General features: G+C 46.7%; 1 protein-coding gene across 6 annotated transcripts in view; it reads right to left on the bottom strand.

The window, feature by feature from the left end:
• The window catches only part of LOC115401391 (unconventional myosin-VI-like), a 108,945-nt gene that overhangs the window by 17,863 nt on the left and 74,235 nt on the right, over positions 1 to 16,847 (bottom strand). For all 6 annotated transcript variants that reach the window (XM_030109535.1, XM_030109536.1, XM_030109537.1 and 3 more), the window contains exons 20-26: positions 16,690 to 16,783; positions 12,391 to 12,521; positions 12,210 to 12,287; positions 10,105 to 10,234; positions 5,729 to 5,819; positions 3,152 to 3,302; positions 2,512 to 2,720 (exon numbers count right to left, since the gene is read on the bottom strand). In XM_030109535.1, the coding sequence (XP_029965395.1) occupies positions 2,512 to 2,720; positions 3,152 to 3,302; positions 5,729 to 5,819; positions 10,105 to 10,234; positions 12,210 to 12,287; positions 12,391 to 12,521; positions 16,690 to 16,783 (884 nt within the window). The remainder of the gene's footprint in view (positions 1 to 2,511; positions 2,721 to 3,151; positions 3,303 to 5,728; positions 5,820 to 10,104; positions 10,235 to 12,209; positions 12,288 to 12,390; positions 12,522 to 16,689; positions 16,784 to 16,847) is intronic.

Raw genomic sequence — 16,847 nt, 5'->3', positions numbered from 1 at the left:
CACAAACCGCAGGATAATTCAATATTTTTTGGTGAATAGAAGCAGAAAATCACATTTTCTGTCCAGGATTCAGAAATGCATGAAGGTCATGATCCATTTAAACAACTTAACCAATTTTAAAATCTGTTCTGAAACTGACAAACAGCCAAAACAACAATTAGAGGAAAAAAAAAAAAAAAAAATAGAGCTTCAGATTTTTGCAGCAGTTGTCGGCTGTGAAATGAAGTTTTGGATACTCTGGTGAATAAATCATTAAAATGGTCTGAATCACATTCATGAATATTAAAACATGTTGTCTCATCCAGGCAGTCACACAGCATTAAATTAAGAAAAAAGATTATAAAAAAAAGAAAGAAAAAAACGGATCCATCTGATCAGCTGCTTTAAGGGACATCTCAGTTTTCACATTAAAGGGATCAAACAGCCACACTGTCCCGCCTCATTTCATACACTGACCTGCTCGGTCTTTAGATCAGATTTAGACCAGTTTTCAGAAAGAATGAAAGAACATCTTGCTACTATGATTTGGTCCCCATCGTTCCTGCTGAAGAGTCGATCCGGAGATTCGGCTCGTTCTCTAAAAACACCAAATATACTCTGAGGCGTCATAGATCGAATTCGAGATGGAAAGGTAAATTATTTCAACTTAAATACTGTCTTCTAGAATATTGTGCAAGGCTTCTTTTGCCTCCGATGTGTCCATTTACTGCAGCTTCTGTTCTCCCAGAAGAAAAGAGAAAAAAAAATCCAGCAAATCCTTTCAAGAGCTGAAAACGGAAGCTCCTCCGGGTTTGTTTCAGCGGCTCTTTGCTTCCTATTTCTGCTGTGCGCTCGCAGAGAGCCGGCGGGAGCGCTGACCTCTGACCCCCGCCGGCTCCTCTGGGCCGGGACTCTCTGCCCGGGGAGGATTCTGCGCTCTCTCTGAATAGAAACGTCGAGGAGCGATCCGCGGCGGAACCGGGGACGGAAACGTCCCCGACCTTCAGCCTGCGACCTTCAGGTGCATCGTGGGAAACTTTCCCCCCCCGAGGAGGAGAAAGAAGCGGGAGAGGAGAGCGAGCCGTAAAATGTAGCCCGTCGCCTCTAATGTCTGACATTAGCAGGTAGTGGCTCGTGACGGACGCCATGGCCCCCATCAGGTTTCTCCCCCGCAGCCAGAAGAGCAGCGTCGTCCTGATGGCTTCAAAACTCAACCGTCCAGCGCCTCATTCAGGAGAGAGAAGGACTCCGGTTTACACGAAGCGACGAGGCGGGAGAAGGAAATGGGCGCTGGAATGACGCTGTTTTCAAATGAATTATTCCGGACTATAAATCACATTTTTTAAAAATTGTAAATTAATGTAAATGCTAAAGGCTAAAGTTCTGCAGTGTGACCCCGGCAAGGCTGAACGGTGTTGATTTATTCACGTTGAGGGCCAAAAAAAGCCAGATGTTCGGCCACATGTGGCCCACGAACCACCAGTTTCCCACATCTGATCGAGCTGATATCAAACATCCAGATAAACATATTGAAGTTAATGAGTCAGCGACCAAACTGGTACGAAAACTACACAAGACAACGCAAGAAATTTACCAGAGTTAGGAAACGAGCCGAAAGTAGAGCGAGATAAGAGACCGAAAGGACCAAAACCAACAAGTCCACAAAGGAAAAACCGCTTAATGCAAGAAATCTGACAGAGGAGTCAGAAAACCTCTAAAAGTAGAGCAAGACGACAGGACGAAACCCCAACGGGACCAAAAATGGGTCCAAAGCTAACAAGCACATTAATATTCCTCCCGAGAGTCGAAGACGTGGAATAAAACCGGAGCTTCAAGACAAAAGAGGAGCCGCTAAATACTGAAGAGGAGCAGGCGTCTGGGATGGAAACAAGACGCAGAAAACTCCGGCGGGACCAGAGAGGATCCAACAGCAACCTTTAAACACAGCAAATTAAAAGCTCTTTGAAGACTTTCAGACGTTACTGTAAATTAAAAAGTCTTCATGTTTTAATGTATCTTTCTGCTCTCAGGTGAAAACAGCAGGAAGCGTTTCATCTGTTCGAAAGGGAGGAAAATACCAACGCTTCCCAGGTTGAGGTTCCTGTGGTGGAATTCCATCCCTCACAGTTGTGACCTGATTTCTTTCTGGAGGTTTCCTTTTTGCTAACCGTGACCTCTGACCTCCCCGGGCCATTGTTCCCCACTAATGGTGGCCTCTGGGGGAACGGGGCCCGGTTCTGCTGCCGCTGCACCTTCTGTAAATCAGCCCGGACAAGAGGAGCGTCAGCTACATTAAACAAAAAAAAAAAATAATAAGAAACCCACTGCGGAGCATCAGTTAGGAGCAAATCCTTTGTGGAGCAGCGTCTCATTATGTAAATCCCTGCCGCTCCTCCTTCAAACTGACTGGATTCCACCACCGCAGCACCTTTCTCTGGAAACACTGGTCCCAACTTCCTCCTGGTGTGTGTGTATGTGTGTGTGTGTGTGTGTGTGTGTGTGTGTGTGTGTGTGTGTGAGAGAGCCACTCACAGGCGGCGGTCCTCCTCGTCCTGCTTGCGGCGCTGCTCCTCCTCCTGCCTCCTCTTCTTCTCGCGCTCCATGTCCTCCTGGATGCGGCGCAGGCGCTCGCGCTCCTCCTCCTCCTTCTTCTTGTTCTGCATGGCGGTCAGCAGCTTCTCCGACCGCTTCACCAGCGCCTGGTACTCGTGGTCGATGTCGATGCGGGTCATCATGGTGCTCTGCGGAATGATGGGAAATCGGGAACGAGTGTTGGAGAAGTTGGAATTTACAAAGAACGGAAGGTTTACTGATCACTGATCCAGCTGCACTTAATGAATGAATGACCCCACTGGCTTAAAGGGGAGAAACCTCAGTGTCAAACTGCCTCCAAATGTTTCTTTACGGAGTGAAAGGCGACAGTTAAAAAGCAGCACATTGCAGACTTCACTGTTCCAATATTTAAAAAAAAAAAAAAAAAAAACCCATCCTGATCCAATCTGTTCCCGTTTCAGCAGGCAGGCAGAGGCTTACTGCACCACCTGTCAGTCAGGCCGGCTGCAGGTTGCTTCAACCTGCCAGGTGTGTGTGTGTGTGTGTGTGTGTGTGTGTGTGTGTGTGTGTGTGTGTGTGTGTGTGTGTGAGAGACAGACGGAGCGGCGGCGCGGCCCACCTTGATTTTGACCACCAGGGCGTTGATGGCGGCGTCCAGCTCCTGCACCTGCTTGCTCATCTCCTTCTTGCCCTCCTTCAGGCCGCCCACCACCTCGTTGAAGCGGTCCATCCTCTTCTTCAGGGTGCGCACTTTGACCAGCCCGTCGATGCTGAGACACGCAAAACACTTCTTCAGTATGTGTGTGTTTTTTTTCTCCAGGTCAGCTAACAAAGGGCAAAGGTCAGGATCCATCGTGAAAGGATCGCCAGGCCATCACAGAGACACGAACCAGCTGACCTCTGAAGGCAGGAAGCAAGTTAGGAAGCTCAGAAAACTGAAACTGGCACCAGAGAACGCTTCCAAAACCAAAACCCATCTGTCTATAAAGGTGCAGTATCAGGCATGAACTCTGAACTCTGTCACCTGCTCTGAGAAATCCACATTTTCATAATACACTCGCCAACCAGGGGAAAATACACACTTATTCTGATGAGACAGTGCAACAATAAAAAGAAAAAAGAAAAAGATGAGGCTTATTTAAAGCGAACGTTTCTGACAGCGGCGCCTCCATAAAGCAGAATAGCAGTAAAGGAGCGTGAGGTTTGAGTCCAAATCAAACCGTCTCTGCATCATTACCGGGACGGCGGGCTGCGGCGGGCTGCGGCGGGCGGCTGCTGATCGTGTCTGCTGCCGTAATAAGTGCAGCCACCAGTCATTCTGGCAGCTAATAACGCTTCATCTCCTCCGACGGCTCCGCCGCGGCGCCGACTAATTACTCGCACAATAATCTCAATCACCGTTTGGGCTGCGACACTTGATTCGCCGTAATTAGTTGTGATGATGACACTGTGTTTAAAGCTCCGAACGGAGCGTCGACGACGCGCCCGAAATAACCGCTGACGGATCTCAGCGGGGCGCGGCGCCGCATTTCCAAATGAAATTTTTTTCAGGTTTCTCAGAAATGTGCCGCTTGTGGATTAAAAAGTCAAATTAAATGTTAGACTGTGGGCGGCTCCACTTTGAGGGTCTCGGGGACGGAGGAGCGGATCAGTCCATCATGAAGGCTGAAGCCCCGGAAACATGATTCACTTCAGAGCTCAGCTGATCACCAACTCTAAACCACGGCAGGAGTCACTACTGGACTGCTCCCTCTCTCTCCCTCTCTCTCTCTCTCTCTCGTCTGTGTTCTCACTTTCCATCTAATCTGTTCTCTCCCTCCATCTCTCTCAAGTCTGTTCTCTCTCTCTCACTCCTCTGCACTCTCGCTCTTTTGCTCTCGTTAATCTGTGCTCTCTCGCTCTCTCTCTAGTCTGTGCCGTCACTCCGTCTCTCCCTCTCCTGAGTCTGTTCTCTCGCTCTTTCATCTTTTCTCTCACTCGCTCTCCTTCTCTCTAGTCAGTTTTCTTGCTCTCTCCCTCTTTTGTCTGTGCTCTCTCTCTAATCTGTTCTCTTGCTCTCTCGCCTTCTCGAGTCTGTTCTCTCGCTTTCTCTAATCTTTTCTCTCGCTCTCTTGCACTCTCTCGCTCTCATTGGTTCTCGTTCTCTCGTCTGTCCTCTCGCTCCTTGCTCTCTCTCCTCTCTAGTCAGTTCTCTCACTCTCTCACATCTGTGCTTTCTCTCTAATCTGTTCTCTCGCTCTCTCTCCTCTCTTGTCTGTCCTGTCACTCCTTGCTCGCTCTCTCTCTCCTGTCTCTAATCTGTGCTGTCACTCCCTCTCGCCTGTGCTCTCTCTCTCTCTCTCTGGCTCTCTGTAATCTGTGCTCTCTCTCTCTCTCACTGTTTAGCTTGAGCTCTGATGTCAACATGTCTGTTCACTTGTTGCTCTTTCTGCCCTCTCCTTTTCGCTTTTCATATCCAGAAGTTTGAACAGGACACAAAACAATTTCCAGGAACAAACGACATCTTGATAAAAAAAACAGTTCTGACTGTATTTGAGGAATCTAACCGGCCTCCGCCGCCGTGGCCTCTGCTCTTGTCATGTGCCACTCTCCTGCTCGCTCCATGCTCGTCGTGTCGCGCCGCTCAATCTCGATTTTGGATCGGGCGCTCCGCCCGGCTCATTACCGCTGCACCACAGCCGCAGGGCACACCTTAACACGATCACGCAGCCTGTTAGCAGGAGGAGGTCTGCCAAATCCTCCTGCTGCTGCTGCTGCTGCCCTCCCCACCCCTCCTCTCTGCCCCCGCGGGGTCTCAGATGTTTATCGTGAAAATATGGGAGGGTAATAAGCAGAGCGGTGTGTTTGTGCGAGTGTGTGAGCCAGGCGGAGTGACACCGCCGAGCTGTGAAAGTGGCAGATAATGAAGAAGCAGAGGAAGAGGAGGAGGAAGAGGAGATGAATGTAATGAGGAAGCTGAGAGGAGAGGGAGGAGGCGGGATGGAAATAGGTAGAGAGAAGGAAGTGAGGGGCGAGGGAGGATGGAGGGGGGGAAACTGAACGTGATAAAAGAAAAAAAAAGGTGGGGAGGAAAATCGATGGATGAAAACAAAGACGGTAAAAAAAAGGAGCAGAGTGAGGATGAAGCGATAAAAGGACGGATGGAAGGAAGCGGGGAAATAAATCAAGGGAGACAGAGAGGACGGACGATGCCCACCGAGGCTTGTGCTTCTTCTTGCAGAGCCACATGCGAACCGTCTTCTGCATCTTGATGCAGGCGCCGGTCCGGTACAGGATCTTGTTCTTCACTGCGGGAGACGGAGGGAGAGACGGTTAATTCCCATCTGGAGGCGAACCGTTAAACGAGCGAGAGGCCGAGGTCTGTGAAGCGGAGGGAACCGGCGGCCCGAGATTGTTTCCTTCTACCAATCAGCACCTCATGATGGGGTCTGCCGGCACAGGAAGAGCCGCTCGACACCTTTTAATCCCAGGTCACCAAGAGAGACGACAACGAGCCGACGCGAATTCAAGAAGCACAGGTCAACGAGCGAGAGCAACACTGATCCCTGACCTGCAAGTCGTTCCTCATATGCAGACTTTATTGGTGCATTAGGTCCAGTCTTGGCTTTGGCTATGGAGAACCTGGCTTTGAATCCCAGTTCCATCAACTGACACCAAACAGCATTGTGAAAACACACAAAGACTTTAGGAAATCGTCACGTTTTTAGAGATTTGTGCCAAGTCTGAAGTAAATTCACGAAGCTATTCCACACGAGTGGAACGACACAGTCTGCAACTATAAAAATTACACATTTTTACATTTAACTGAACCAAATATCCAAATAAAGACGCTTCTCAGATCATGGGAGGAAGATCGTTTTAGAAAAGCGGCACTTGGTATAAATAGTGCTGAAGTTTTCCATTTCTGAGTTGTTGACTCATCTCGCCGCGGGGTGAAAAGCCCCTGACGAGATGGCGGCCCTTGACTGCCGGCTCGTCTTCCAGGACTTCCCATGTTCTGCCCGTTCTGCGGGAAGCTCTTCAATCACCCCTCTGCCTCTTCATCTGCAGCGACTTCCACTCGTCCGTTTTACACGTGGCAGAGTATTTCTGATTTCTCTATTAGCTCTTTTCCATTTGACTCTTTTCTATCTCGTCCTGTCGGTGAAGCAAAGCTGGAATTGAATCGAAGTGAGAAAATTAGAGCCGGGGAGAGGGGGGAGAAGGAAAAAAAAAAAAAAAAAAGGAATGAAAAAGAGATGAACTGTGAAAGATAAATAGAGACAGAGATCGATAACGTCGCCGCTCGCTGCCAATTTCATTTCATCTTGTTATGACATCAGAATATGTAACTCGCACTCCGTCGATAACGGGATGATGAATTAATGTAATGACTCGTGCGTTTACGGAGCGGAGGCTGCAAAGTGCGCTTCTGAAAATCAAAGCATCATCTCGAGCAGCTGCACCGCTGCACGCGGCGTCGGCTGGACATGCGTATTTATTTTTCATGAGATATGATGATATGCTTTAGCAACGCTTGCTCCAGTCCTCCTTTCCCCCATTACATTTCACCCTTTTCAGACCTCGTTAGATTATAAATGAGGTCTGGTGGAGCCGTTCTGCTCATGCATCTCATTTGTGGACGAGCGAAGGCTGGCAGGTTCCTCTGAGTTATTTGCAATCTTGCTCCTGGTATTTTTACCCGTCTTGGCCGCCGGAGGTTCTCCGGCATTACGAGTTTCCCCTGAAGTCGGAATTCTGAGTTGTTCAGAACTGGTTTGAGTTTGGTCCTCTTCCACCACAACGCTTTAAGATAAAAACATATCTTTTCCAGAAAAGTCCTGCGTTTACACAGCAACGTTTCGAAAACAACGTCCGTTTACATGGAAACAGCAGAGAAGCTGAAAACAATACAGTTACACTACAAAAACTGCAAAATCTTTTCAAGTTCATTAGTCTTGTTTTCAGCCAAAACGTCTCATCCCTCTCGATTTAAGATAAATTTAAGATAAAGAGCCTCATTTCTTGATTTAAAATTCTTACATCAAGATCTCTTTTAAGTAAAATTTACTTGCTGCATGGACAGGTGATTTCACGAGTTTTAAGAGTAGTTTTCTTTGATTTAGTGTTGATACCTTGTATTTGGGCTACACTCTTTTGCAGCGTATCATGTTGGGCCACGAAGTCCCCCAGTTAATGGACATTCTTTTGGACAGACGAGTGTTACATTGCGTCTTCAGTGACTCCAAGCACCGTTGTCGTGTTAACAGACACTCAAAATGCGATTAATATTTCCATGTTCACTTAAAAACGTCCTTAAAATGCATTCCAATAGTCCTAAAATAAAAAAAAAATAAAAAATAAAAATGCTGCCATCTCCCCTGTGAATTGAGATGCAGACCTTGTGTAACGCCTGCTTTTTTTTTTCTTCTGAGTTTTGTTTTGGCTCTCTCAGGCACTTTAATGCGTTCCAGCCGTCCTCGGAATTCAAAACTCTTGTTTTGAATGGCGGAGTTGTTTTCAGAGGTCGTCCACCCTCCTGAGACCCGGCCAGTCATTTCTGAGTCTCTGTGGGGGAAACGAGTGCGAGCTCTCCGAGTCAAGCACCATCGACGCTCTCCACTCGAGTCCCACCGTACGGTCAACAGGACGCCGCGCGGCTCCAAACGTCCGTGGATTTCCTTTCAGAAACGGCAGGAGTCACAGCTGCCGCGTCCGACAGCACCAGAGGGGAGAAGCCATCATGTTTAGCAGATATTCTGTTTCTGTTGATAATAATCGAAATGTTTCTTTAGCGTGACACTTCCAACCTCAACTTAGTCAGGCTTTTAGAGCCGTATGGCGAATTTAACCCTTTAAAAACTGTCTGTAGCGGAACGGGGGACTGACTGAGGCATATTCAGTTATTTTTCTATACAGCAGGAAGCAGAGGGCAACGCGAGGCGGGAAGACATTTGCTGAGAATTGTGGAAGGAGGTTCAGAGTCAGAACCGTCCATAGATGACGTAGAGGGAGGTCAAACGGCGGAGAAACGTGGAGGTCAGCGTCAGGATGGGGGGGAATCGGCAGGGACAAAAGAGGGCCACCGTCACGTCTGAGCTGGGAAAGATTGGAGTTTTACAAGAAAATAGACCGTGGAGAAATGAGGAGAGGTGACCAAACCGCCGTTTCATGATGTGATGCCCACTTCAAAGGACAGACGATTTAAAAAAAAAAAAAAAAAAAATCCACCCCATTCTTCGCCGTTTCCATGGAGACGGAGTCAGAGCGTTTTCTTCGGGGCTTTGAGCACCGCCGCCGTGCTAACACTCAAAACACAACGAGCTTTTCTGTTTTCGCTGGAAACGTGGTGCAAACTGGGCCTCAGTGGAAAACAGAACAGCTTTTTTTTCTCCTGAGCCTCAGGAGTCGTGAACGCTTTGAAAACAAAACATATTTTCACGCCCACCAGGTTCTCTCCGTGGAATTCTGCACTGTTTTCCAATTAGGGGGAAAGCTTGTATCAAAATTTCAAGGTTGAACTGAAAACAAAATGTCTGAGAGATGGTGGCGCCGCAGCTTCTCTCCGCTGTCCTCCAGACTCAAACTCTGAGCTGTTTGATGGTTTAGGGAACAAAAGTCGTATAGAACCAGCGTCATTACGTGGGTAATTCTGAGTTTAAACTTTGAAATTGTTCTTTTCCAGCGAGTTTTGTGGCCGCCATAGGTTCTCTCACTTTAATGGTGCATTCAAGGTACAATTGAAATTCAAAGGGTTTTTTTTCCCTCTCCAATGCGATTTATTGCAGTCTGCAATGTTCCAGATTAAACCCCCCCAAAAAAGTTATTTTTTGGCAATTACAAAGCTAAACTGAAAACGGCGAATGTTTCTAATTTAAGAGACACATATTTTGTTGTACTTTATTCTCTATTTATTTAAATGACCATATTTTCTTCACTGTAAGTCTTACTTTTTCTCTTATTTTTTTGCCTGATCAATTATATGACGAGATTTATAAATGAAAACAGACTGGCACTGTCTGGGTGGTACTATATGATGATTTAAACAAAAAACAAAAAAATATATATATATATAAATATAAAATATATATATATATATATATATACACACACATGTTTAAAAACTTAAAACAGAGTATCAGAAATTAGTTCAGAGTCCATGAGAAAAGGACTAACGTGAAGCAGAGACACTTTCACAGATATGAAGGAAACTAATGGAGGGATTAAATGTTTTGTTTCCTCATGATGAATTTTTTGGACAGGTGTGATTCTACTCCAGAAAATACGGCAGCTGGGAACAATGACTAGACTGAAAACGAAACAAAGGCCGCAGTGTGGTGCACACAAAAATCAAAGTATTGCCTGTAACAGCTGTGAAATTAGGCATTGTGTCGGGGAGACAAAGCGTCTTCATTTTTAATGGGACGTGATGATATGCTTTGGCAACACTTGCATCTTTTCAATTTCTGCCACTGAGGCTCATTTCTGAATCGATCGACGCGGAAAACCAGACGGCGAGGACGGACAACACGCGGGGAGGGAAACACAGGATGAGAGAGGACAGGTGGAGGCCGGCCGGCCGGACGTGCTTACGTTTGATGACGGACAGAGCGCACCACTGCACTTTCTTCCAGCGGCTGTGGATGAGCCACCTGTTGACCTTCTTCACCAGCTCCGCCAGGTGCTCCGGGTCCGACTTCATGATCTGGTCGAACTCTGCAAACTGGACCACAGCCAGAGAAACGCCGTCAGAGACGCCAAACCCGCGTTTCCCGGAGTCCGAGCTCTGAATCTGCATGACTGAACTCAGGGACGAGTGCGGTGGAAATCCACGGCACGTGTCTGTCGCGCTAACGTTCAGAATCGTGCCGTGCCTTCTGTATTCCTCCCTTGTTGCAGCTTTTGTATTCACGTCGTTGCTTTTTGTATTCATGGTGAATCTTCCCTGCCACCAGAAAAAAACCCAAAACTGAAGGCTTTTTCTTTTTTAGGCTACTGCCTCTCTGGATCAAACTAATCAATAACAGCCTTCCTCATTGCCAGTAAGCAGCCGCTCTCCAGCAACAATCCCTGCATTACAACTGGATAAATCCACTGGAGGTAAACTCTGCGACACACTTTTATTTCCCCATCATATATCTCAGCGCTGCACCAAATCCCCGTCGTCATAAAAAAGTGAATAGCCTCGTTTAAAATTTAGCTTCTGATATTCAGCCGCTGTCAGAGATTAATATCCTTCATATTTCACTGGAGCACGGCCAGAAGCTGGGAAGTGTATATTTATTTAAGCGACGGCGAATTGAGTTTTCCCCTCTCTTCATTCATGCATGTTTTATAAGTGAGTCGAGGATCTCGGCAGTGCCGCCGAATGCTTTCCAACACTTAGCGTGCTCCATCTGAAAGTCAGCCGAGAGCTGCTCCGTGAGCGCGCAGCCGATCCTCCGACTTCCACAACCCGGAGAGTCGCGAGCGAAGCCGCCGCTGCTTTATTTTCTGGAACGTCTGTGTCTCTTTATTGTAAAGTTCTCCAGACGAAGCGATCAGAGTCTCATAGTTCAATGATCCAGATGAAGAGAGACGAACTAGACGCTTCTTTAATACCGAAAACCCCAAATTTAACATCTGAAGTGACTGATTTCCAGCTACCATGTGATGATGCTGGTGCTACATTAGAGCGAAGTGCAGCTATAAAATCCAGTTCAGCCAACAGAGGAATTAAGTATTTATTTATTCCTGGGAGCTAAATCTACAGAGTCAGAGTTACAGTTCGTCCTGCACGCTGTGTACCGACATTCTCTGCAAACCGGGGCATGCATTTTAACCGAGTCCCCCTCAGACGCCGCGTGTCGAACCCAAATATGATGAATTATTCATCCAGCGGGGGAATAAAACCCCCATCTGTTGGCTTTGGAAAGCTCACCTCATCTCGGCTGAAAAACTGACGTACAGTACGAGCTTCCTCCCCGAGCGCCGTCACTTTCACCCTTCAGTGAACTCAGGCGCTAACGCCCACATTTTCAGTCGCTTCGTTAAAAGACAAACCGATGGGTTGATCACAGAGAGTTAATTATTCCGAACTGGAACAGGCATGTGAAGGCGGGCCGTGAGAGGAAAACTGCAAGAAGTTCATGAAGGCTTTTCAATTTGGCTTTTTGGAACCGAGTTTGGAAATACTAAGAATTCTGTAAAGTTACTTGAACTGAGCCATTAAACTTGAAGTCGGTTTCCTGTTGATAGATGTGACATTCAAATGATGTCAAGCTGCACTTTGTGACTGAGAAACACACTTCAGTGACACACTTGAAAATTATGGGACTTTATGAGGACTCAAAACAACATTTTAGCTAAACTATAACAACAACAACAACATCATGATCATGTTGAAAAGACAAGCATGTTCATTTAACTTTTGTGCATCTACTTCAATAATATTCCAGGGAAATTCATCTCGGTTCCTGTTTGCGAAACATTTTCAAGTAAAAACTCAAAACTTCTGTTGCATTCTGGGATGTGGCTGTTTTGGAACCACTGAAAACGCAACTTTTTCAAAGCAGTCCCAAAAAAATGCAGCGACTCCATGGAAAATGAAAGTTATCAACAAAACCTCTGAATTGAAATATTAAATCCCCCGGTATTCAAACACTGAGCAGTTCCTGCATTTCCTGCGTCAAGTGATTCAGATTTTCAAGAATTTTTACCTTCCCGGGCCGGAAAAACACTTTGGTCAGACCGAACTTGTAGTCCTTCTCATCCAGTCCCAGGGCCATAAACAAAGCCTGCGGAACACACAGGAGCATGAATACGAGAGTGCATGAACAAAAAAAAAACAAAAGATGAAGGAGGTAGGAGTGAGAGCGGAGAGCGGAGACGAGGCTGGACCTTGCAGAAGAGGCGCGGGTCGAGCCGGGTGAGTTTGGGAGGCATGTACTGCTGGTACATGTTGTAGAGCTCGTGGAAGGGCGCTCTGGACGGGAAGCCGCCCTGCATCAGGTCCAGCACAGACACCATGCCTGCAGAGACAGAGGGAAACACGGGGCGGGTTCAGCTGCTTCAGCGGACTCCTCCACCCAGATTCATTCAGTTCGGATTTTCACCACAGAATTTGATTTCATTTGCCGCCGGTTTTGGTTTGAATGAGTCATTTTGTGTTGAAGAGACTTTCAACCGATAAGGAGACACTCTGCTAGCCGCGGGCTATTTTTCAAATTAAAATGATTCATTAAACAAGCCGTGTCTCAAAAATGACACACACTGCCATCGGAGGGTTGCAATGTGAATTAGCGGTTAGCACTTTCCTCACAGTGACAGTATTTCTTCCCTTTCTCTGCACGTTCTCCCTAAAATAAAGCATCCGAGGTTAATTGGCGATTGGAAATTGCCAGTGATCTGTGCATTTAGGAGGAAACCTTGTAAAAAAAAGGACAGAGTTCAGACGAAAGAAATCCCGGCGTCTCATCTGAGCTGGGTGCCGCCTTGTGTTTATGTTGTGGTGACTTTCCGCGCTCTTCAGCCAGCCACGTCGCATTAAGTTGCTTATCAAGACGCCCTTTTAAACGCGGATGATCGCCCAGCTTTGAAGCGCCGTTAGTCACCTCGCTTTGCCTCGAAAGCTCATATCAAAGGGCGCAATTTCAAACCTGCTTCGCAGCAGCCAGATGCCGCTAATTAGCATTCAGTGCAGATGAGGCGGCGGCGCTTCAACCCGAGCGCCGGGTTGATTCAGAGCTCTCTCAGCCTGACGTCAGTTCGTCCTACATTCTCGGTGTTTTCGCCAAAACTCAAGAATTCTTCTGGAGGATGAAAAGAAATGTTTGCAAGAATGAGGTCGGAAACACAATGCTTCCTCGCTTCAATGTCAGCGGCGAATGAAACCCAAATGTGAGAGTGTGTGAGCCTGCAAACACCAAGAGAATGAGATTCCACTCCTTTGTGTGACGTTTTTTTTCTTTCTTCTGTCACTGAGTTTCTTGTGTATTGTGATAAGGCTAAAACTCATATGAACTCCTGTAATTGATGTACGGTCTCCCAAAGGGAAGTGTGACAGAGAAAGAAATCTTGATAAATTAAATTAACACCCCAGCCTTCACTCGCCATGTCGAAACACTCTGATAAAAATATTCTTATTGAAGTCATTTTCACGAGTCAAAACGCAAATGAAGTAGGAAAATGTGTGTATTTCCTTGTAGTAGGGAATCATTTCTCTTTTTAATCGTGAAACATGATAAAAAAAAAATAATTGTATTTTCATTTCAGAAAAGTTTCGCGCCGATGCAGCATTTTAAAAACACTGCAGTTATCAGGCTGAGCCACTAGTGGGAGCTGTCGGCTGCCTGCAGACGAGGACAGGCTCGGCAGCGACACCACCAACAATCTGATGAACAGTAAGTCGAAGATAAAACGTCTTTAAAAAAAAAAAATTATAACTCCACCACAGAGCGTCGTCCGTGGCAACAGGCGTCCGTTCGTCTGCATCGTCACAAAGAAGATCTAATCCAGCAAACGCATATTTAAGACATGTTTTTGTCTGACTCTCATTAAAAGCCGACGACACCTGCTCTGGGTTTTAAACGGTCACACGAGCTCCTGAACATTTCCTCCCGGTGTTAGTCTCCCTCCGCTGGCTCCTTGTAAAGTCACTCATGGTTATTAAATCCTGCCTCCACCTCACAAGGTATTACTCACTTTCAATATGTGGCTGATTTACTTAAGCTGTCTGAGCCTTTCTGTACTTTCTGCTCACGGGTCTGAGAACAAGGCTCCGTCAGATCAGAAGGATTACATCCACATCTTGTTTTTTTTCTTCCTTTCGTTTTAAAGTGTGATTCAAGCCACAACAGGCGTCTTGGACGCAGCTGAAGGTTCTGACTGTGTCCTGGAGGGACACCCAGGACTCCCGTGTCTACTCCAAACCATCATCGCCTCCTTTCCCGGTCCAATAACAGTGATAAAGAGCTGAGGCCTGGCGCCGTATCTGAACATCGGGTCTGTGTGAAAGAAAGCTAAATCCAAATCTCAGAGGATATTAAAAGTCACACTTGTATTTTTTTTTTTTTTTCCCTCTCTTCGTGACCTGAAGGAAGGGATGGAGGGGAGGATCTGTCAGAGTTCTGGGTTTTGGGGGCGCAGCAGAAATCAGGAAGTTGAAGATAAATGGCATCCGAGACTCAAAGTACAAGAAAATCTGAATGTATGCAGGAATTTTATGAAATCTCTTGCTCTGTGTCGTCCAAATCAAACGGACGTTCGATCCCCTTCCTGTCATGTTCGTGCACGGAAGTTTCTCAGGCCCCGTTCACACAACAACGTTTTCAGTGAAAACGGACTGTTTCGCTGCATTCCGGGTGTCCGTTTACATGAGAACAGTGCTTGGAAATCCAACTCTTGGAAAATGGCTCCAAGGGTGGGACTTCTCAAAAACGCTCCCATTGTCTCCATGGAAACGAGGGAAAACAACAATCACACCAAAGCAGACAGCGATTTGCTCTAACACAAAGTTAAAAACACACAGGTGTTTAATGGCCACACCCAGACTGGAGCCGTCCCTCGGCCCCTCAGGCCTTTCGTTGTCCCTGCTCCAGCGTGGCTCTGCTGTCGGTGCGACTCTGGCTTTTCTTTTGGACACAGTCTGTGCACCGACATGCCAGCTGCACATTTGCATTTGTGTGAACCGTGAAGCTTGGATGTTATAAACTGACAAGTCAAGAAGAGAAAAGCTTGTTCCCAAAGTTTTTTTTGTTTTTTTTTTGCCCCTAAAGGCAGCCCGTCTCCTCAGCTTTTCTCTGCAAGATGTCCGCTGATTTGCATCCAGGGCTATTTTAAGGTCGGTGGATGTGAACGTGAGCGCCTTCGTCCTTGGGTGAAGTGGTGCAGAGATTCATCGCGTGAAGGACGCAGACGACTCCTCTGTTCTCTCGGACATGGAAGCCACAATCGCAGGGCTTTTCACTGTCAGCCGTCCCTCATGGAGGGTCAGGCCCGGCTTTCCTCCAGCCTCACCGGAGACGGGAAGACTGAGTTCATCCTGCGGTGGACTGGAGGTCTGTCTGCGTGAACTACACTGTGAAAAGTCAGACAGCTGTAGAGATATGCTTCACTTCGATTGAGTGTCTTGACTGAACAGTTTTCAGTCGCCATGACAAAAAAAAAAATGTAGAGACGCTTGATTTAGGATTGAATTAACAGCTGCTTCACTGAATTTTGGCACATGCTGAAGTCTATGATAGAACAGGGAGACGGCGCTAATGAATTTCAAGCCGTGCATCACTTTCACAGTGAAATCCATCCTGAAACGAAATATCATTCATCACTCACTACAAAGGCTTTCAGATATCTGGATGCGAGTTTTCGACCCCCTTCTGTCAGCATCACTGTGTTGGACCGTTACTTCCACGCAGGTGCATTTTCCAAACGTGCCACCGGTTCGGTGTGAACGGTTCGGCCAGTCACGGCTCTGCAGCTTCCTGCTCAGGTTTCCTCACACTGTGCACCAGTTCGCTGCTTTGTTTTGGTGTCTGTGTGGCAGATTTATTTATTTTTGGGCTGTTTTCTCATACTTTAAGTGGGATAAACAGGATCTGCTGACAGCAGATTCACCAAGGAACGACAGAAACAGAGAGAAGGTATATATGAGCGCAGAAGCAGGAGGGCTTGTTTGGTATCAACAAGTCAGCCTGGATAAATCATACGGACGGGAATCTTTTAGGAAAGCTGGAAGCCAAAAAGAAAAATACAAAGCATTTTGTACACATGATGGTATTTTAAAGTTTGACCAGTAAATACATACAAAAAAAAGTGGACTGATCAGCTCCTGAACACCCAGATTAATGATTCCAATCTTTCCAATCTGACTTCTGTTAAAGGACTCATGATGAGTACTATAGACTTGGATGATTCGGCTGAAACAGTCCAGTGACTCGATTTACTAAAGTCTCACTCAAAACACGGATTCAGTTCACTGACTGAACTCCAGTGAACAAATCTGAGCGCCTGGTTAAATGAAGCCATAAACCAGTCAAACTCACTGGTGTTTACTGCGAAGCTGCTGCAGTTTATGAGAGCGCCGTTATGTTAACAACTCACTGTCACTGGCAATACTTAAACTACTTACTTCTAATTGTGTATCACTGTAGGAACAATTTCACAGATGGAAAAATGATTAAAGTGCGGGGAGTGACTGACCGGAGCACTGCAGCTGGGAGAGGATCTGAGCGCCTTCGAACTGGTGGCTGACCATCTTCAGGTTGGGCTTAATGCAGCGGATGAAGCTGGAGCCCTGGAGTGACGCACAGAGACGGAAAAAAATAGAATGAAATAAAAGAAAACAGCGGGGACGGCAT

This window comes from Salarias fasciatus, chromosome 15, assembly GCF_902148845.1.
Source record: "Salarias fasciatus chromosome 15, fSalaFa1.1, whole genome shotgun sequence".
NCBI lineage: Eukaryota > Metazoa > Chordata > Actinopteri > Blenniiformes > Blenniidae > Salarias > Salarias fasciatus.
The sequence above is the reverse complement of the archived record's forward strand: the minus strand, read 5'-3'. Positions and strand labels throughout refer to the sequence as shown.